The 23,361-nt window shown below is 42.7% G+C and overlaps 1 protein-coding gene across 1 annotated transcript in view; it reads right to left on the bottom strand.

Annotated features, from left to right (window-relative positions):
• Positions 1 to 23,361, bottom strand: part of ARSG (arylsulfatase G) — a 127,678-nt gene that overhangs the window by 50,491 nt on the left and 53,826 nt on the right. The window contains exons 3-6 of the mRNA XM_081953772.1: positions 17,868 to 18,055; positions 14,794 to 14,841; positions 12,775 to 12,886; positions 8,622 to 8,759 (exon numbers count right to left, since the gene is read on the bottom strand). Coding sequence (XP_081809898.1) covers positions 8,622 to 8,759; positions 12,775 to 12,886; positions 14,794 to 14,841; positions 17,868 to 18,055 — 486 coding nt within the window. The remainder of the gene's footprint in view (positions 1 to 8,621; positions 8,760 to 12,774; positions 12,887 to 14,793; positions 14,842 to 17,867; positions 18,056 to 23,361) is intronic.

The raw sequence follows: 23,361 nt of genomic DNA, 5'->3' as shown, positions 1-23,361 counted from the left end.
GATGAGGGGAAAAAAAGCAAGTGATTTCTGTAGGCATTTTTTTTTGCCTGACCCTTTCCTGCTGCTGGCACAATTACACTGCTTTCAAAGTGTAGAAGAGCAAATAGTTTACTCTCTTTCAATCCCTTTCTCTTCGATCTCTGCTCTGTAAGAGGAAAAAAGAAAAAAAAACACTTCAGGTCAGACATAGGACAATATTGACTGAAATGGTGGTTGCGTGACAGAAGGATGCTGAGAAGGTCATAAATGGTCATATTGGGCTGCAATGTGATTTTCTCAGTACTGTCCTAAGTTCAGACAGTTCCTCAATGAATGAAAAGTGGCGACACAACCTGTACTGTTTTGAAAAGAAATGCTTCCTATGGAAACCAAGTATTTAAAAACCCCTCTTGTTTATCACAGAAGTCACAGCAATACAGTACATTTATTAATTCATTAAATTTGTAAACCACGCAACTCCCAATTAAAAACATTTTTTTAAAAAATGTTTAAGAAAGAAAAATAAGAATTAAAATATGACAAGATGAGAAAAACAGGATTGAAATACACCCACACAATACAAGAAGACTTCATTAATGCTCACTAAAGACCTGGGAGAAAAGCTTCCAGGACCCTGATAAATGACGTTGTTTAATCAAAGGAACTCAAATCATGCTAAACCTACCAGATCAAATTGGCTGCGTAAATATTAGGGCAGATGAGTAAGTAACCAAGTACTATGCATGTGATGGCTAATCTTTTGGTCCTTGCGTGCCAAAAGCGTGCTCACACCCATAATGCAACGTGCGCATGACACACATGACCCTGTGTGCCCCAACCTCCTGTGCCCCATTTTGGGCCTAGCAGGTCTTCCTGCAGCCTCCTGGGACCAAAAATGGGCTTGGAGGGGGAGGGGCGCACCACACCCACCACGCCCAGTTTTGGGCCTAGCAGGCCTCCCTGAAGCCTCCTGGGACCAAAAACAGGGCACAGGGGGAGAGTGTGACCCCAGTGCTCCACGCATGTGCATGCGCCTCCCGCATGCACGGCAGAGACCTGAAAATCAGCTGGCGGCGGGGGCATGCACACATGCGTAGTGGAGCTGAACTGGGCAACAGCTCATGTGACTGCAGACAGGGCACCACGTGCCACCTTTGGCACACGTGCCATAGGTTCGCCATCACTGTACTGTGCCGTATTTTCCTCATTAAAATAATCTCAGCATTTAATAAAAGGGAGAGTGCCTCATACAAAGAATACGATTTAAAATTTTTCAATGATTTCAGCATTCCCATACAGTAGAGACTCAATAAGGAGAAAGGTGTGTTACCAAGAAGATCAAATAAAACAAAGGATGATATTATTATGCAGACTATTTTATGCTTACATAGCCAGATAACATGTGCTATTTCTTGTTTACAGCTAGATTTATTTCCTCAGAGAAGTCTTGTTCTTCCTCAGGGCTTTCCAAAAGAAAAAGGAGGGGATGACAGCTGCAAAACCAGAAATACACCGTGTCTGTGTGAGTGTGTTTCCATAATTTAGCATATGATATTCTCATGGACTTTAAAAATGCAAGTTTGCATAATTTCCAAGATGACACAGAACAATCTTTATTTAACACATCTTTACAACAATCTGCTAATCTTTTAAAATTATTTTATTGCCATAATATAGAAAAAGAGAAAAAATAACAAAATACAAAACATACAGTTTCCCTTCTTGTGCATTTGTTTCTCTGTGTATGAGTGTGTGTACCCATATACAACATTTGCACAACATATACCAAAACAGAAAGCAACCAAAGAAAAAAAGGAAAATCCCAATGAAACTAAATATATACATAGATTACAATAATTGCATAAAAGTGAATGAGTTAAAGCTTTCCATACTTAAAAGCAGTCACTGTTTTTAAGAGAACTTCCTAGGAATATTGGAGCGAGAGAGCAATACATTTGCCTTAGCTGATTACCACATACAAAAAGAAAACAGTGATTCTTCTAAATAGAAAGAAGACATTATAGTAAGATTTGTTTTACTGTTATTTAGGTATTTGGTTGCCACTTATAATTGCAGCTGAGAAAGATATTGGTGTGGGGACACTCAATGATATATGAAGTTGGAGGTTTTATCAATTACTCCAATTTGGAAATCTTTTCTCTTTTATCTGTAGACCTCAAAAACTCACAATTTGTTCAAAGCTAAGAACAAAAAGGATCAAGAAAAATGAAAATAAATGTAAGCCTATAAAGTGGTTTTAAGGTATCAACTTGGTCACTCAAATGAATGTTTTCCTGGATTAGTTTCAGCTGCTTGCATAAGAGATTAACGAGTTCGATCCAGTCCTAATACCCAATTAAAGATAACCCCTGAGATTCATTAAAAAGGAAATCTTTTTCATTAACCCCAGTAAAGTGTGAAGTGCCTTGAGTACAAATGTGTATGAGTACAAATTGTGCCGAAATACAAAACTAAAATAATAATGGCAAAATCAGCCAGAAACTTTTAAAGATTCATTGGCGGCTTTCCAGGTTTTTGAAGTTGTTATGTGAAAATGTCTTGGATACATAATCCAATTCTAGCAGAGTTCTGTTGACTGATATTTTTTTAATGTGCTGTGCAGATGTTTGCATATAACCAAGCAGGACTTCAGCATAAATAAAGCACACCTCTATGAAACTCCTGACAGTAATCCTGAGGAAACATTTATCTGCTTTAAAGTTGCAGACGTATGCTGATTTGCATTTCCATATACTCTGAAGCGCATTTTTTTTTTGGAATCAGATCTAAGTTCTGTACTAAACAAACCACTTGAACTTCTTTTCCTTCTTTCAGTTAAGCAAAGGAACGGGGGAAAGTTTCCACCTCACCACACAGCAGCTGCGTCCTTCAAATCTTGCTTTCTTCCAGCTGCCTCATCGCGAAGACGCTGCGGCGCCTCCCTTCTTGCCTCCCGGTGCCTAGGGCGATGCGGGGAGCCCCCCAGCCGCCGCCAACTCAGGGGGTCCCCCGCTACACTGCCCCCTCGGCAGGAGCCCCTCCAGGGTGTCCTGTGCCCCCCAGATCAGTGGGGAGCCCACCAGGAGTGCGCGGGGCGAACAAAGCTTGCCCATCGCGATCCGCAGCCGGAACCGGAAGGAAAAAAATTGCCAGCTTTTTAGAACTGATTTTCAACTTGTTTTGAAGAAGCGTGACTGGAGGGAGAGGGACTTTTCCCCCCCCCTTTGACAGGCGGCTTTGGACGGTTTTGCTCTCTGCCCCTAGAGGAGGAGGAGGGGGGGAGCCATGCAACGAAATCACGCTCATAGCAAAGGCAGATTTTGGACTGCAATTGTGTAAATGAGGTGATGATCTGAAAACTTTGAAAACTTTTGGTCTTTGCCTTCTGATCCCGGAGCTGGCAGGGCAAGATGGCACACTTCCGTCGTCTTCATAGACACTGAAACGTGACTCCACCCATAGAAGCTTCAGGCATCTTGTCTTTGTCTCCGTGGCACTCAGACAAATCTCTTGTTACTCTGGGCTTGGAACAAAGGACTCTAATACTTTATTGCCAGGAGCTGAATACAGAAAAGGTTCCTATCTGCTTGGACTCTCTGCCTCGTAACCTCTCTTGGCGGTTTTTCTCCCTAATTGTTTCCTCTCTGTACAATGTTATCTCTTTGCTCATTATAATGCCACCTAAAAGACCACCCCCGGGGAAGCCGGGCTTTGCAGTCTCCGCCCCGACATCCTCAGCGTCCAGCCCCAGCGGACAACAGACTCTAACCTCCCTGCTTCAGCCCAAGCCTTCTGAGGTGGACTTCCAGCAGATGTTTCAACAGATTTTAAAGGGACAGGAGGATTTAAAAAATCAATTTAAGGAAATGAATGAGCAGCTTAGAGAGAACCAAGATCGGGTGATTAATAATTCACAGAGACTGGATCTTTTGGAGGAGAAGACGGCTGAGATGAGGGGGGAGGTGGGTGGAGTGCAGAAAGGGAACCAAGAACTTGAGAACCATCAGATAAAAATGGAATTTGAAAGAATGTCCTTTTTCCTTAGGTTTCAAAATGTGATTGAGGCGGATGATGAAGATTTAAGGGACATTATGATAAACCTTTTGGCTGAGTACATCCAAAAAGACAAACAACAGATGGGGTGGGACATGGACCTGGTTTATAGAGTAAACTCAGCATACACTAGAACACATAACGTTCCAAGGGAGGTACATATTAAATTCCTTAGAAAGACTACAAGAGATGAGATTCTGAGTGCACAAAGGGGGCAAGTACTAAAATACCAGGACAGAGAAATAGCCATTCTGAAACAGATCCCTAAGAAAGTGAGAGAGAGGAGAAAAAACTATTCGTTATTAGCAAAGAAACTATACCAGAAAGGGGTGTGGTTCAGATGGCTCATGCCTGAAGGTATGCAAATTTTCTGGGAGGACACAAGAGTCAGAATTAACACAACCATAGAGGCTCAGGCCTTTATGGAAAAAAATAAAGCCCTCCTAGATAAGCCTGAAGACATTACACCAGACATACAGGACACGGGAGGGGCCAGAGCCCTGCTGGCGGGGGGAGAAGGGGCAACATCGAGAAAACTCAGATCACAAAAATGAACAAGAAAATCTGTTTGATGTAAAATGATTGAAATTATTTGAAGATAAAAGTTTATATGCTGACAAAATATTATCAATTTGTAATAACCTAATGTATTAATAAATGAAAAGTATGATTACGGGGGGAGGGACCACCTCCTACATATTGTAACTGCCAAAATTTGTAACTTATTCCACTACCCCTTTCCTTGTTTATTTTTTTAAAAACCAATAAAATTTTGTTAAAAAAAAAACTTGAACTTCAGTTCTACTGAAGTTAGAATAAAATAGCCTTCTGCACTAACTCTCTGTTACCACCTCTGATAAGACTGAAACTTGAATTCTGCTTATTATTAACAAGGTAAGCTTAGTGCCAAAGTACGTCAGCATTTTTTTTTAGTAGTTAGAAATAATCAATGCCATTAATACAATACGAGCCGTATTCCTCTCTCGAACCAGAAGAGGCCTTATTCTTTTTACACGAATTTTAACAAAACAAAAAATTGCTAAAGACTTCATTACATCAGAACTACGCCTTATAAAAAGATTGTCCCTGTTCTCAATTTAAGTAGGAAAATCAAACAAAATAAAAAACATTGAAGGAGGTGGGGGTTTCACTCTAGGAGTAGACTTTAGGAATGAGGGCCCTCTCTTTCTAAGCTCTACCTGATAATATTATCCAATGTTCTTAGTGGGATCAGGGAAAATCCTGCCACTAGACTGGATTCTGTCTTTTAATATTGCTTTAAGACAAGGGTGTCAAACTCAAGGCCCGAGGGCCAAATCCAGCCCGTGGGATGCTTAGAACTGGCTGTAGGGCCGGTCTGGAAATATCAAAGGACTGGCCTGCGGTGCCTCTGCCGGCCAAAACGGCATGCCCCCCCCCTTCCCAGTTTTCAGCCTCCACGGCCTCCTGCAGCACTCTGCTGACCAAAAACACTAAAAAAGTGCTTAAAAAGTCAGGAGTCAATGCTTTTCTTTTTTCTTCTTATCCTACACTTTTCTCTACTCTTTTCCCTGTTATTTTCATTTTTTATGGTTGGATAAATTTAAGGAATACTTATTGACCTTGGAAGCAACAGATGGATTGCATCCTAGGGCACAGAAGAAAATCACTGAAGTCTGGCCCAAAAGAATAAAAGAAGAGCTTGGTATCTACACATCAATCAAGTGCATCGATGTGTGGGAAGATTTTAGAGCAAATTAAAATAAAATCAGGTTGTAAACATCTGAACAACTCCAAAAATCTAGCATCTGAAACAAATTTGGTCAGACTAACCTTATTTTGTTTTTTGATTGAGGAACTTGATGACTAGAATTGCTATGGAAGTATAGGTAGACCTCAACTTATGACTGGTGGGCTTAGTTACTATTTGAAGTTACAGTGGACCTATCAGGGGGGCTACTTATGACCTGGATTGGAAATTCTGATAGCACTCCACTCAGTCACATGAGCAAACTTCAGGGGGCTGACAACCAGGTTGCATTTATGGCTATATGCCACCTCCCACAGTCATGTGACTAAATTTAATGATGATTTTGCCAAAAACCAGCATTTACTTCTGATTTTCAGCAAAACCACGTCCATGGTGAACCATTTGTTCAATTAATCGCTGCCACAAAAAAGGCCATAAACTGGGTCAGTCATATTTTACAATTGCTACAACTTATAACTGTGATGGGCAGGCTCCATTATAGTGGTAAATTGACAAATACCTGTAATGTGCATTAATTTCATTAAGCCATTGACAGAACACTAAAAAACATTCTGATTAACAAGCTAATTAAATATGGGACAGATGGTATGTCTGTTAGTGGTGCATAGCTGGCTTGAAAACTGCTCAGGAAAACTCATGAGCTACTAGACTAAGGTACTGAATGTGATGCAACAGTAGTCAGTCCTCAGCAATTTAGTATTTTTTATTAATGATCTGAATGATTGCGTGTGTGGAATGTTATCAAGATGGAAGAGAAAAAATAGAATAATAATCAAAAGGATCTTGACAGGTTAAAGAAGTGAACTGGAAACAGCAGATGGAAGCTTACTTGAAATAAATAAACTTAATTAAGAAAAAGAAATCAGTACACATGAAAAGGTTCTGGAATATTATTATCTAAATATGAATCAGTAATATGACGAAGTTGCCAAGGCAAATGCAACTTTCCAAGTAATTCACAAGTAATAGTTGCATAATAATTTGCAAAGTTCAGACCCATTTCAAATACCGTATCTAGTTATGGGCATCACACGTGGTGGGTTCCTACCGGTTCGGACTGGTTTGGCCACCCAGTAGTGGTATGTTGGCCTGGGTCGCAGAACCGAACCGGTTCCCCAGTTGCCGCCATCTTGTTTTTGAGTTCTGCACATGCGCAGAACAATTTCCATTGAACTGCTCACGCACGAGCAAACCGGCAGTAACACCGCCCAGAACCCACCCCTGCATCTCACCTTAAAATATTCAGAGAAACTAGAATAGGTACAAGGGGAATAATCTGAAAAGTAAAAATTAAGTCTCCTGAAAAGAGACTGAAGGAGCTTTTTACTTGAGGCAAAAAAACCTAGATTGTAACCCAGAAGAACTTAGCCTTTTCTCTGTTGTTTTAGAGTGCAGAATAAAAGGGTTTGTGTTAAGGAAAACATATTTGGACACTAGGATCAGCCTAACATTTCCCTTAACTAAAAGTTTTCAATCAAAAATTGAATAGATTCCTGCACTTGGAAGTCTATGATATTATGAATCCATATTTATTGCAGATAGAGACAATATTAGTATATCAAAGTACTGTAGTATAAAATTCAATGAATCTGAACAATCAAAACAGTCAAATGTAATTAAAACAAAGCTATTTGTCAATAATTTGCTAAATAATAGAATCACTTAGAATTTTCTATGTAACTATGATTCTCAAGTTAACCAGCTATGCAATGGATCTAAAATATTACAACAAGACTCACATGATTTAGTAAGATTGAACAAACATGTTGCCGTTCTGAAGACACCCATCCATAAAGACTGTAAAGCTCCAAGCATTTCTTAGAAGTCCTGGGTTTTCAGTCCTTCCCTTCATAAAATTAGATTGTTTGTACTGACTGAATTGTAATAGTATGACATATTTTGGCATGTTATTCTGTTTATAATTATTTATATAAAAAGGACTTTATTTATAAAGTCCTTTTTTTTTAGGAAATGATTTCAAATCAATTATTTTTAGCACTGTAAAAGTTTGCTTTTGTTATCCCTATTTATCAATCATCTCTAAATATAAATATATACACAAATGATTTCCATCCCAGTCAGTTCATTGGTTGAGTTGGAGCAAACTTTATTATTACTTGTTTATAGTAATTATTTAAAAGGTCTGGACTGTTTTTGCTTGCTGGAAAATGCAGTTCACAAGACTATGGCATTAGGAACCACAATAAAACTGGCTTTCTTCCACCATTTCCCCCTTCTCATTGTGCTTGGAAGGTATTTATTTGGCACATTCTGATTATCATCCCTTTCCAATGCAAGCTGTGGAGCATGGGCCTCTGGGAAGTCCTCGTCCCTCCACTTCCGCCTCATCTGCATCCACTGTGAACAGCCTCCACCATCATCCAGAGAGCCACCATCTCTTGCCCTTGCTCTCAACAACCCCGTCCTACTCAATTACTTAATTACCTTGAAATTAATACATTAATTTCCTAGTTGGGCCCAGCAAACTCCCTTTGGCCGATGTGGCTCTTCCCTTGCTGCATTGACCATATACATCTGAACACTGCACCCTGCCAGCACTTGGATCCAGGCCCAGCAGCAATTGGACTGGGACTACTGGAATTGCCATTGCTAAGTAGAGTGGTTTTGCCTAATGACTGCTTCATTTAGCAATGGAAATTCCAATTTAGGATTGTTTAGCGAGGATTTTACAACGGAAGTGGAAAATTCCAATCTTTTCCTTGGAGCTTCATGAGAGAGAAGGACAGGTGTATAACGTTAGACTGCAGGCTAATTTATACAATGCCAACCCATTACCATTTTACCGAAGTAAGGTCAATGTTGATGGAGATTTTCTTACCTGGCATAATTGATGAAATGAATAACTTTTTCTGTAAACCTCACCGCTAAGGTAGTTAAGTTTACAGGCTGTTGGACAATTGTCAGATTTTCAAAAAGAGGAAGTGCAATTTCAGGATAGCAGTTTTTCTGATGTTTACTGGGGGAAAAAATCGTAAGAACTTGAGTATGGAATGAGAGATTAATACAAAAGTGGGCTCTAAAAATATTATTTATTTTGGTAATTCCAAAGCCTTTGCACAACAAAATCAGCTAAAAAAGAGAGCCAAGGTTACATTTGCTCTCTGGGCAGATTAAATTACTTGTCAGATCAATGAGACAGATGCTGTCCAAACTGAAAAAGATAGGTTGGAACACAAGTGATGTGTCAAACTACCACAAACTGCTCTGAAAGGATAATTAGGCTTAACATAGCTTGGCACTTGGAAGTTGCAGGACCACCTCTTCCAACCTAAATTTATTTATTTATTTATTTATTAGACTTATAACCCGCTCCCTCTCCTCGAAGGGACTCGGGGCGGCGTACAATAAATACATAGCATGTTGCATGGAGGAGGTATATAAAAAAAATCAATTATTACAATTCATAAAATAACACAATAATAATAGAGTTAAAAAACATTAAAATACCCTAAAATTTAAAATTGCCAGGGGGATTAGAGGATAGAGTTATAGTTGAGCCAGGTGGGCTAGTTGGAACAGGTGGGTCTTGAGTTTCTTGCGGAAGGAGCAGAGATCAGTAGTAGTCCTAATGTCGGGGGGGAGGTCATTCCAGAGGGCTGGGCCCATCACAGAGAAGGCCCTGCTCCTGGGCGCGCCCTCTGGCACTGCTTAGTGGACGGCACCCGGAGGAGTCCCTCTCTGTGAGAGCGAATTGGTCGCAGGGATGTATGGGGCAGGATGCGATCCCGCAAGTAACTAGGTCCTGTGCCATGGAGCGCTTTAAAGATGGTGATCAACACCTTGAAACGCACCCGGTAGACCACACGGAGCCAGTGCAGCTCGCGCAGGAGAGGTGTTATATGGGAGTATCTCGTACTCCCCATAATTGCCCGCGCGGCCGCATTCTGGACCAGCTGTAGTCCTCGGGTGCATCTCAAGGGGAGCCCCATGTAGAGAGCGTTGCAGTAGTCCAGACGGGACGTCACCAGCGCATGAGTGACTGTGCGAAGGGCGTCCCAGTCCAATAGGGGGCGCAATTGGCGCACCAAGCGAACCTGGTGGAACGCCCCCCTCGCCACTGCTGCCACATGGTCGTCCATAGACAGCCGGGCATCTAGGAGGACGCCCAAATTGCACGCCCGCTCCACGGGGGCCAGTTGCTCGCCCCCAATGGCCAGCGATGGAATCCACTGGTTGAACCGGGGGGCCGGTAGCCACAGCCACTCCGTCTTGGAGGGATTGAGTTTAAGTCTGTTGCCTCCCATCCAGACCCGTACGGCTTCCAAGCACCGGGACATCATTTCGACGGCCTCGTTGGGGTGGTTCGGGGTGGAGATGTACAGCTGCGTATCGTCAGCGTACAGATGGTATCCCACCCCAAAACCACGAATGATCTCACCCAGCGGCTTCATATATGTGTCGAACAGGAGGGGCGAGAGGACGACCCCTGCGGCACCCCACAAGTGAGTGGCCTCAGGGTCGACCTCTGCTCCCCTGCCAACACGCATTGCGTCTGGTCAGAGAGGTAGGAGCAGAACCACCGCAAAACGGTGCCCCTTACCCCCAGCCCCTCCAGCCGGTGCAATAGGATACAATGGTCAATGGTATCAAAAGCCGCTGAGAGGTCTAATAGGACCAGGATAGAGGAACAACCCCTATCCCTGGCCCTCCAGAGATCATCTACCAACACGACCAAGGCCGTCTCTGTGCTGTCCCCGGGTCGGAAGCAGGACTGGCGCGGGTCTAGATAATCAGTTTCCTCCAGGTGACGTGGGAACTGTTGGGCCACCACACTCTCTACAACCTTCACTAAGAAGGGAACGTTGGAGACGGGACAATAATTAGCTAGCTCAGTTGGGTCCAGAGAAGGCTTCTTGAGTAAGGGCCTCACAACCGCCTCTTTCAAGGCGGCTGGTAAGGACCCCTCACTCAATGAAGCGTTCACTAGTCCCAAGAGCCAGCCTCGTGTGACCTCCCAGGATGCCAGTACAAGCCAGGAGGGACACGGGTCCAATAAACATGTGGTGGCTCGCAGTCGCCCATGCAGCCTGTCCAAATAATCGGTGGCAACAGAGTCAAACTCCTCCCAGAATGGTCTCTCAAGACTCGCCTCGGACGTCCCCCCTAGCCCACTGAGGGGGACCCATTCCCTCCGGATTTGAGCGATTTTATCCTGCAGATACTCCCCAAATTCCTCTGCCCTGCCCTGCAAGGGGGCTTCCCGCGGCCTCTGTGACAGAAGGGAGCGGGTCACCCGAAACAGGGCGGCAGGGCGGTTGTCTGCGGACGCAATAAGAGCGGCACAATGTTGACGTTTGGCCACTCTTAATGCCACAAGGTATGTCCTTAAGTAGGTTCTTACCTGTGTTTGGTCAAATTCGTAACGGGAGGATCTCCATCTGCTCTCTAGGCGTCTCTTGTGGCATTTCATCACCCTTAGCTCCTCGGTAAACCAAGGGGCCAGGGTGGTTCGTTGCCGCAGGAGAGGCCGCAAAGGCGCAACCCGGTCTAAGGCCCCGGCGGCCGCACTATTCCATGCGGCTACCAGGTCCTCCATCTGGGAGCGGGTCAGGTCTACAGGAAGTGGCCCAAGCTCCGTCTGGAACCTATCCAGTTCCATCAGGCGCCTGGGGCAGAACCATCTAGGACGTTCTGGTTCCGCCTCCCCGCAGTGGGGGGTAGCGCCAGGGAAGTCAAGCCGGAGAAGTGAGTGATCTGACCATGACAGGGGCGTAATAACTAAGTCCCCTATTCCCAGATCACTCGTCCACTGGCCAGAGACAAAAACAAGATCCAGCGTGTGGCCTCTCTCGTGCGTGGGGCCCTGAATTAATTGAGTCAGGTCCATGGCTGTCATGGAAGCCATGAACTCCCGAATCACCTCGGATGCTTCTCCCATCGACGGCAGGTTGAAATCCCCCATAACCAAAAGTTTGGGGGTCTCAACCGCTATCTCTGCGATCAGCTCGAGGAGTTCAGGCAGGGCCGCTGATGTATAGCGAGGAGCCAAGTATACAATCAGCAGGCCCAGCTGTCTCCCTGGGCCCCATCTCACGCCAAGAGACTCGCACCCGGATATCTGTGGCACAGTGAACTCTCTCGATCCCAACCTACTACAGGTAGACCTCGCCTACCAATTGCCCTGTTCATCAACTATTCAAAGTTACAATGGTGTTGAAAAATAACTTTACAACAATCGCCATCATTTATAACCTTCACAGCATCCCTGTTACACATTTTTTTTCTTTTATCCCTCTTTGCAGAGCAAAGAGATTGGAGAAAAAGTGATTATAAGAGAGTAAACAGGCACACAATAGTGGGGGAAAGGGGTCAGGCACAGAAGAGATTGTCTAAAGATCACTTGTTTGATTCCCTCCTTCCCTTTCCTTCTTCTAATTATTGTAACATTGTGTTGAGCATTTAAAGGAAAAGAGAGTGGGGAAAGCACAGTCACATGAACTTATTGGCTGCCCAGAGTTACCTTGTGGTACGGTGAACAGCCAATAAATGTGATAAATAGATAAATAAGAATGATTTCCCACTTAGGAAGTGCTTTGCTTAACAACAGAGTTATTAGTCCCAATTATGATTGCTAAATGAGGACTATCTTTAGGTGGTTTAGGGGAGAACTTTGTGTAGTCCCACATTTCCACAGAATGAGGGAAAACATACTTAGAAGGCCCTGATTCTCATAGGTAGCACCAATGGAAGTCAGGCCAGTCCACACCTTGAGTGTTTTCAGAAAGATGTTAAATATTGAGACATTTTGAAAGGTGTTCCAATTATGTTACATACCGTGCCATTTATTATTTTTATTTTTAATTTGGATTGATCTTCATTGTGCATGGATTTTCGAATCTTCTGGCTCAGTGCTCAAATTGAAATTTCAAAACATACTATGAATGTTTTAATATTTTCATGATACTCTGTGAGCTGCCAAGAGTTACTAGATTATGCTGGGATATAAATTCATAAATAGTAAATAAACATACCTGACTGTTGTGGAGCATCTGGGACAAGCCGGGCAGGGAGGGAGGTTATAACCCGGAGTGTCAGTGCAGCCCATATCAGGGCTATATGGTATCCCAAAATAAAAATCAAAACCTAGAAACAAAAAGACACAAAATGAAGATATGTCTGTCTTATCTCAACAAAAGATAGTTGTCTGAAATGGAATACACATCTCTGGCAGCCCAACTGCAAGGACTCAGCAGGATACATGTCAACATTCAAGCACGGACTGTGATCTTATGGTTCTCTTAGAATTATTTAAGTCCTAAGCAGCACTATCATTACTGCCAGAAAGAACACTGTATTAGCAATAGACTTATATACTGCTTCATGGTGCTTTACAGCCCTCTCTAAGTAGTTTATAGAGTCAGCATATTACCCCCAACAATCTGGGGCCTCATTTTGCCAACCTAGGAAGGATGGAAGGCTGAGTGAACTTTGAGCCGGTGAGAATTGAACTGCTGACAGTTGACAGAATTAGCCTGCAATTCTGCATTCTAACCACTGTGCCATCATGGTTCTGTTATTAATATGCACTAGACAACCTATGAGCTATTGGGTCATTATTGGATTGTTACAACTGTACTGGACAAATAAAGGCAAATATGCATGACCCAGGATAATGTTGCAGGATTCAATTTGGGTTGATCACCGGCACTAGAGGTTTAATCTAGTGAGAGAGAACTGCTAAACTAAACAACCCATGACCACTGGGTCAATATTTCATAGATATTTCTTTACCTAAACAGAGAAACAGAAAGTCCACAGGCAGGCAATAAAGCAGTGAGAACCAGAGCAACTTCTGACTTCCTGCTGGTTTCCCCATTGATTTTGCTTGTGAAAAGCTGACAGGGAGTGTTGGAAATCACAATCTTGTGACCTCCACTAACTGTGGCATTACTGTTGTGTCCACAGCTTTGCGAATACAACTGACATGAAGTTTTTCAATTTTCAATTACAAATGACTAAATGGATCATGGATTTTGTACTGATTTTTTAACGGAGCAGGTTTGAGGTAACTTGATTCAAAAATGTTTGCCGTTAGGGTAAAATGAAGGTTACAAGCAGAAAAGCGGCAGTAGTATACAGATTACCTGTCTCTATGATCTTTTCCCCCTCCCAATAGTTTATGAAATGTGAAAATTTTAAAAAGCTACTAGATTGAGAAAAATAAACCATTTAACACATTGAATTAAGTAATATTAACCACTATTTCAATTTGGCTTAGTACATTGTGTGTTGCCAGCCAACAGTTGCTTGTAGACAACAGTCGAGCAACCTGTAACCTACAGTTCCAAGTAGAGTCCAATACATAACTGCCCCCACTTGAGTCCTAACTTAAATTGCCACTGGTGGCATTTTTTTGCTAATGTAAGGAAGGAAATACACAAAAACTGTATTGTAAGTCCTCAAATAAATTTAATACAATTTTAAAAAAGAAAAAACTACTATTTCTGAATAAAAAAAAATCACAGGTATAAGATGACTCAATTTATTTTTGCATTGTCACTAAAAATACTACACACTCAAACCTACAAAAGGTTATCCAGTGCAGACTGGATTAATGGTTAAGCCTGCTGTATGAACCTAGCCAATTAAGATTTATTTCATAAATGATTTTTAGGCAAATCACAGCTAATATATCTGCTGTCAAAGAAGAATTTTAGATGAAATATCAATGCTGATGAAAATTAAGAGCTCGTCTGGAGTTTACCGGATTGTAAATCTACATATCTATGTATCTGTCTATTTGCTTTGTTGTGGTCATGGGCCATAAGATTAAAATGCTTCCTCGTATAAAAACAAGTTTATTCTCCTCCATACAAGAACTAGCAGGTTAAGGAAAAGCTACATTCCTGCAAATCCTGCTTTCTATCCAGAATATCCTAGTTATCTATGTGGAAGGTATGTACATCAAAGCATTCACTTTTATGAAATTACAATTCCAACTAGAGCAACCATGGCATATTAGTAGGAGGAAATAAATTTAGAAATCTTACCACGAAAGCTGGGATGGAAAGGGCCATGATGTCCCAAGTGCCATTTCCCTATAAAGAAGTGATGTGGAACAGAAAAGTATCAGTACCTAAAATGTGTTAATGAAAAGTAGTGACTGTGGAAAACATTTAATATAGGCTATTTTAGCTCTGGGCAATTAGTTGAAAAAGTGAGGACAAGATCAAAATTCAGAAACCATGTTATCCTGACTCATCAAATTCATTGAGTCTAGCTCAGGATGTCAAAGTCAAGACCTAGGGGTCGGATCCGGTCCCGGGGTACTTAGATCTGGCCCGTGGGGCTGCCCTGGAAACAGTGAAGAACCGGCCCACAGTGTTTCTGCCAGCAAAAGCGGATCTCTCGAGCTTCGTTTTCACTGGCAGAGAGTTGCAGGAGGCTGTGGCAGCCGAAAATGGAGCTCATGAGCCCATTTTTGCTGGCAGAGAGCTCAGGCCACCACAGGTGCCGACAGGAGTGACGTTGAGCTGGCCACGCTCACCCCAGCTCCCCGAGGTCAAACACAACCCTGATGTGGCCCTCAATGAAATCGAGATTGACGCCCCTGGCTTTACCTAATATTAAAGAGCAAGCCTATTTTTTCTATTTTTTGGATAAAATGTGTGATAAAAAGGCCAGTCTAATGGTAAGGCAACAAGCTAGAAAGCAGGAGACTATGAATCCTTAGTCATGAAAGCCAGCTTGGTTGACTTTGGGCCAGTCAGCTCAACCCACCTCACAGGGTTGTTGTGGGTAAAATACAAAGAGGAAGGTGTATTGGATATTTTTGCAACTTTGAGATATTTGTAAAAGCAATAAAGGCAGGAGAAATAAATAAAATTGCATAAGAACTGTGAGCTACCGTATTTTTCGGAATACAAGATGCACCTTTTTTCCTCAAAAAAGAGGCTGAAAATATGGGTGCGTCTTATACACTGAATACAGCATTTTTTGCCTCCTGAAGCCCCGCCCCTTCACCAAAATGGCCGTGCATACCCTTCTGAAGGCTTTCAGAGAGCTCCTGGGGGCTGGGGAGGGCAGAAATGAGTAAAAAGTGGACTGTTTTTTGCCCCCAGCCCCCAGCAGCACACTATAAGCCTTCATAAGGCTATGCATGCAATTTTTTTGACAAAAACAGGCCCATTTTTGTGAAAAAGGGCCGTTTTTGCCCATTTTGGGGGGGGGCACCCCCCCCGAGTACTTTGCAAGCCCCCCCCCCGGCTATTCATGCCTTTTTATAAAAATGGGCCTGTTTTCATGAAAAACGGGCCATTTTTGCTAGGTTTGCAGAATGCAAAAACTTTTTTCCCCCCTTTTGGAAAGCTCTTTAACTGATTGATGAGAATTAGATTGATCAAGTGCTGTGGCAGCAGAAACATAGGTGCTGCAGATTGTCAGCAATTTCCTTCTCCAGCACATGGATAAATACACCTGGAAACATCTACCTACCTACCTACTCTCTCTCTCTACCTATCTACTATATTTCTCTCTCTCTCCCCACTCTATCTACCTACGTACCTACCTACTCTCTCTCTCCCTCTCCCTACCTATATACTGTATTTATCTTTCTCTCTCTTTTTCTCTCTCTATCCCTCTACCTACCAACCTACCTACTCTCTTTCTCTCTCCCTACCTATCTACTGTATTTCTCTCTTTCTCTATTTCTCTCTCTTTATCCCTCTACCTACCATCTACCTACCAATCTACATACTCTCTCTCCCCCCCCCAGCTATCTACTGTATTTCTCTCTCTCTCTCTCTTTCTCTCTCTCTTTCTCTCTCTCTCAATCCCTTTATCTACCTACCTACCTACCTACTCTCTCTCTCCCTCCCTACCTACAGTATTTCTCTCTCTTTCTCTCCCTCTCTATCCCTCTATTTACCTACTTACTTTTTAAAAAAATTGCCTCTTCAAAACCTTGGTGCGTCTTATATTCCGAAAAATACGGTAAGCAATCACAATCAGAAAATATTCAGCCATTATCCTTTCCTATTATAAAAACAGAAGAAAAACAACTCCATTTTCAGCATTAAACCCAGACCAACAAATGATTCACTTTCATTACATCTTGAATTAACTCACCAATTTGCATCCTAGGAAAATTGCATCTTTCTCTCTCAGCACCCAAATGTTCTGAATGCAGTGACTTTCCAGGATACCGAATGCTTATGTAATAAAGGTAAGTCTTAAGGCAAGTTTGCATAGAGCATGAGAAAGGTACCCCATAAATATAGAATGTTGTGAATAGCGTCAAATAGCTTACAACAATATGTAAGGTAAAGGTTCCCCTTGTACATATGTGCTAGTTGTTCCTGACTCTTGGGGGCATTGCTCATCTCCATTTCAAAGCTGAAGAGCCAGCGCTGTCCGAAGATGTCTCCGTGGTCCTGTGGACGGAGTTTCTATATTTTTATTTGCATTTTTTACGTGCTTTCGAACTGCTAGGTTGGCAGAAGTTGGGACAAGTAACAGGAGCTCACTCCGTTATGCAGCACTAGGAATTTGAACCACCGAACTGCTGACCTTTCTGATCAACAAGCTCAGCGTCTTAGCCACTAAGCCATCACATCCCTTAACAATATGTAAACTAACAGTTAATTAAAAGGGCAATCTAAACCAGCAACAGAACCCAAAGAGACAGCAGAAAATTGAACAAATCTTTAAAAACCTTACATTTATTGGTGAGAGGAACCTTACTAAGATCCTGGAGGAAATCTTAGGGCAGTGATGGCTAACCTTTTTGGTGCTGAGTGCCAAAAGCATACATATGCATGCACACCCATAATGCAATGTGCACCCCCCCTGCGCATGCATGAGCGACCCCCCTAGAGCGCATGCATACACAGCCCCCCTGTGCGCATGCCACCCCCGCACATGCAGGGGAGAGACCTGAAAATCAGCTGGCCGGCGGGAAGTGTGTGCGCATGTGCGGCGGAACTGAATTGGGGTGACTGCTTGCGTGCCCGCAGAGAGGGCTCTGCATGCCACCTGTGGCATGCGTGCCATAGGTTCGCCATCATGGGTCTAGCATATATCCAGCTATAAACAGAATCATTTTTTCTTTCCGGGGTTAAATTACCTATCATAGCTGTGAGGTACCCAGCTTCTTTCAGAACTTCTGCCAATATCGTCTCGTTCAATGGAAGGCCTGCCACTGAAGACACAGCAAAATTGTGGGTGACACCGTTACGAAGGCCGAGACGTCCTGTAAGCAGAGAGGCACGTGATGGGGAACAGGTAGATGCAGCTGAATGGAAATCTACAAATCTAGAAAAAGGGGAGAAAGGTTCCTATCATTTATTACACTCCTTTTAATTTGAAACAAAATATTATTGAGTTGGTTTATGGCAAAGTATCTACAGTAACTGTAGTTAAATTTTTGATTTCTTAGCGTAGACCACTGTAGGCCAGGCTGTCCAACGCTACTTCGTTAGGGTAGTTTGACACTGAAATATGTGCTTCCTTTACCCCTCCCCCCACCCCCAAATTCTTATCCTTATGCACAGTGTGTACTTTTGTATCTATGGATCTGGAGCACTGTTATTGCTTTCATAAAATTCCTATTGACCTATATGAGCATTAAGCTTGCAATATTTATGTCATGTCTTAAGGCTGCCGCATTGCACCGCATGGAATGTCTGTTGATTGGGTATGGTTGCATAGGTGTTCTTTTTATGGGTCAGCGAATTTTAATGTTCCCTATGTGAACATATTTTCCCTTCTCCCACCACCCAGTAGGAAGTTGGAAACAATCAGAAGGCAGAGTGCACATCTCTGCACAACACACAGTTGGGATTCAGGACAGTGGTGAAATTCATTTTTTTTTACTACCGGTTCTGTGGGCGTGGCTTGGTGGGCGTGGTGTGGCTTGGTGGGCGTGGCGTGGTGGGCATGGCAGGGGAAGGATACTGCAAAATCTCCATTCCCACACTAGACAGATGTAGCATTTGCTGGTTCTCCAAACTACTCTAAATTTCTGCTACCGGTTCTCCGAACTATTCAAAATTTCCACATCTCATACCATGCAAATGATATGAAGAGAGAAGAGAGACAAGAGGAGGAAGAGAGGGGTTAGGAGAGAGGGGGGGAGAAAAGGAGGAGAGAAACAAGGATTGGAAAGAGGAGAGGAAGGGTAGGGAGGAGGAGAGAGGGAGAAGGGGCAAGAAAGAGATGGATAGGGTATAAATATGGTGTATGGAGAGCTGAAGAGCAAATGATAGTCTTTGGGGGTTGATGGTAAGACAAATTGACATAATATTGAATAATACAAAATAGTGTTGGTTATGTACTGGTATACATGCTGTTATTTGTATGAAAATAAAAAATAAAAAAACTTGGGGAAAAAATCTGCTATCAGTTCTCCAGAACCTGTCAGAACCTGCTGGATTTCACCCCTGATTCAGGAGGTGTTTGCGTTGGCCCAGCTGCAGCCTTCGGCAATCTTCACTTTCAGATCAACTGCTTTGCAGCGATGGGTATTGGCAGTTGCGGGCAACTCTAAATCTGACTTTAGGGAAAAGGGAAAGTGCCCAGATAGTTCAAATATATGCAGACAAAAACCATTACTTCAGATTTAGCGCAAATGCGAGATGCACAGGATGTTTGCTAACTTGGCTTCTCAAGGCTGCTAATGTCCAAAGGAAAATCAGTGCTGAGCTTTTCCTAGGGGACAAATCTGCCAATGAGATGACATTTTCACCCAAACTAACAGTATCCCAATCTTCCTAAAAACTCATTCTCTAAAAGCATATGCCGCTTCATGCGAGTAATGTGATTGATTTATTTTTGAAGTATCTCCCATTACAGATTTTGGGGCGTTGAACGTCCAAAGTAAGTTTTGGGGCTATGGAAATTTAGGAATGGAGATGTGGCTATTAATGTAGTTAAAGGGTAATTTATTTCATCTGATGACATCAAAGCCAGAAGGTTCAAAGCACAGGACAAACATTCTTGAGAACGGACACACATAATGGGCAAGTCAGCAGACTTTTTTTTCAAGTCGAAGGTTATCCTGTACAGCAACATTTCATTTGAAAGAGGAAAATGTCAGCTAATCCAAATTTTTAAAATCTCAAGAGATCACAATATAATCTAATTACATTTTTCCATGCAGAATTAAGAAATGCTATATACAGAAAAAGCCTTTTATCATGTGTCTGAGCTTTTCTAAAAACTAACTTTAACCATAAAAAATGGAGCAAAACATTCATAACACGAATTAACTATACTAACAATTCTGTCTACATAATCTTTTCCAGTCCAGTATCCTACCAAATTTTGATCTGCAGCATACATTAGTTGCAGCCCATATGGGCAATTATTGAAACAAGTATTCAGAGCAGCACCCCCAAAACAGCTGAAGAAACAGGTTTGAAGAAAATTGATTTAAATTCTCATGTCCCTGGACTCATAAGAAAAAGCTTGCTTGGCACAAATGATTAAATTACCATATTTCTTTGAGTATAAGATGCACATTACTTTTTGGGGAGGAAAATAAGAAAAAATAAATCTGCCTCTGCCTACCAGCATCCATCAGTATTCATCTGGCTAGATAATGTGCTAGCTTCAGCAGCCTGATTCAGCACAAATAGCTGATTGGCGGATGGATCAGCCTCCCGGAATACTCCCAATCAGCTGTTCCCAGAGGTGAATGTTAACAACCAGCTAATAGTTGGTTGTGAGCACGCAGCTCTGTGGGGCTGAAACGCAGCTTCAAACATGCTGCTGATCTACTCAGGCAGCTCTGGTGAGTACAGCAGGCGTGGCGCAGAACCGGTCCGACCAGCAACAGCTATTTCAGGCTGAGTTTTTGGCCTCTGTGCATTATGTTTTCAGGCTGTTCCAGGTAGCGAGGATCGGCGGCGATCCCCACTGGAACTGCCCAAAAATGCGATGCACAAAGGCCAAAAACAGGGTGTGCAGAGGCCAAAAAAATGATACCCAGAGGCCGAAAATGTGATGCGTGGCGATTGGTGGCGATGTGCTCTGGCGATCCCCGCAGCCTTGAATGAGTCTGAAATAGAGTGTTCGGAGGCTGAAAAAGTGAGGCACAGAGGCCAAAAAGGCAAGGCCGAAAATGGCCGGTGGGTGGGGGCTGGCGGGTTGGCATGGCTACATCCGGTGCATAAGATGCACCCAAATTTTTACCCTCTTTTAGGGGGGGAAGTGTATCTTATATTCTGAAAAATACGGTAGATATAACCATAGTATAAATACTATGTTGGGAGGCGGGGCGGACTTCAACTATGTTATGACTCTTTTCCAGAAATGTTTGCCATTGCTTTCTTCCTAGGGCCTAAAGAGAGTGACTACCCTCAAATCACTCACCTGCAAATCACTCAGCAGGTTTTGGATCTAAAGTAGAATTGGAATTCAGAATCTGTTGGTCTCTAATCCAGTATCTTTAACTACTAACTATACCAAACCAGTTCTCCTAAAATCTTGGTGACTACCTGGACAAGTCCATACATGTGGAGAGGGGATGTTCCATAAGACAGGCACTACGACACAGAAGGCACACCTCCTAGGACCCACCCAATGTAGATCCCTAGTTGATGGTACCCACAGCATGCCCTCTGTGGTGTGGGCTGAATAACCTGGGAGAGGAGATCACTCAGATAGCCTGATCCCATGCCACGAAGGGCTTTATTATCCTAGGTATATTACTTTTCTTGATATTTTTGGAAGTAGATTGCCATTGCCTTCTTTTTCTTGAGCTAAGCAATAGAGACTATCCCAGTTTCATGCAGGTGGCACTTTAGTAGGGGTTGAATTCAGTCTCCTGGTTTCTAGTCTAGTGCCTTTACCAACTGTCTCTCATGGTGTACATTCACCAAATAAAACAAACTACATTACAACTTAGGCATTGTATTTGACTGAGATAATTTATAAAGAAGTGACAATCTTCAATCTTTATAAGAGAAGTCTCTAGTATTTATATTCTCCATGCAGATATTAGCAGAATCCTACTGAGTGGATCCCATGACTCATTTATCATGGGCATATTTTAAAACTCCCCTTGAGCATAAAATAAAGCTGAAACCATTCTGAGAAAAAATAGCAATAATTTGTTGCAAGTAAAAGAACTGAAAAAGAAATGCAAGAGGAAAGCAATCAATACAACTATTTGGATGGATTTGCATGATGTCTTGGATGGATTATGGTATGATGGGAGATGGTGAGGGGATCCATAATCAGCAGTTTTTTGGAATCTGATTAATTACATCGAAAGGGAAAAGTCTTTGACTAAACAATAATAAGCATCTCATTCTTTGAGTAAGACTAATATAAACTAAGAGTACAGCAGTGAACTCAGAAATTCCTGTTTCAGTGGTAGGATTCAAATAATTTAACAACTGGTTCTCTGCCCTAATGACTGGCTGGCTGGGCGTGGCCAGGGTGTGTGACAGGAAGCACACACCCCTGGGAGCAAAAATGGACCACGGGGAGGGGGAGCCCCCCACCCTATTTTGGCCCTAGTAGGCCTCTCTGCAGCCTTCTGGGAGCAAAAATGGGCCGTGTGGGGACTCCTGGAAGGGGTGGGGTCAGCCAGCAATTTAACAACTGATTCACCCGAATCAGCTGAATCCCACCACTGCCCTAGTTCAACTATTACTTCATAATTGGGGCCTTTGGTAAGTCCACTGTTTTCTGCATTTACTTTCTTCAAAACTTTGAGACTTAGAGATACCAGATCAATATAGACATAACAGTTCTGTCTGGGGTGGAAACCAACAGCTCCAGCTGCATCAGCTTTATTTCCATAATGCCCATAGTATGTGTATTCTCTTCTTCCTACCAGAAGAGTTGATCAGGTTAGGGAGTGGAAACGAGAAAAGAGAAAGGCTTGAGGTGAGTGAGATAATCATGTAGGAACTGAAGTATCTCTTGTCATGAATGTGGATTGATTGCAGAGATTAACACCAAGATTAACATTAGACCAGGGGTGTCAAACTTGCGACGACACATTGTCGTCACATGACATATCACAATTCTCTCCCACCCCTTTGCTAAACCAGGGGTGGGCATGGCCAGCATGTGATACTTCTGGTCCGCAGGTCATGAGTTTGACACCTCTGCATTAGTCCATCAATCAAGAAGCAAACAATCTCACAATCAAGAAACTGCCAAACAAGCCAACAGTAAAAGCAGCCCAATCAAGGAACCACCAAGACCACTACCAGCTACTAGTGTATAAAATGAGAGCAAATCCCTATTAGCACTGATGATGTTACCCAGTTTGGGAATGAAATGTCTGTAAGAAAACAACCAAGCTCAGAGGGCACCAAGGACCGCACAGTTCAACCCTGAACTATAAATATTCTCTTTTATTGATATAGTTTGGTACGGTCTGCTAGTGTGGACAGGTTACCATGTGTTTGAAATATTGTACAGAATTGAAATAGGATGCTGCAGGTCTATGACCAACCAAAATAGAAAAATAAACTAAATAATGCAGGCGGGACAGCAGGGCTCATGTCTCAATATATGTACTGCTCTCATATAGTTCTGCAAAAAACAAGATCCGTGGTGGTGCAGAGGTTAGAATGCAGTATTGCAGGCTAACTCTGTCC

This window comes from Natrix helvetica (genome assembly GCF_964273705.1).
Source record: "Natrix helvetica genome assembly, chromosome: 1".
Classification (NCBI taxonomy): Eukaryota; Metazoa; Chordata; class Lepidosauria; order Squamata; family Natricidae; genus Natrix; species Natrix helvetica.
Note: the sequence above shows the minus strand (reverse complement) of the source record. Positions and strands in the feature narration are given on the sequence as shown.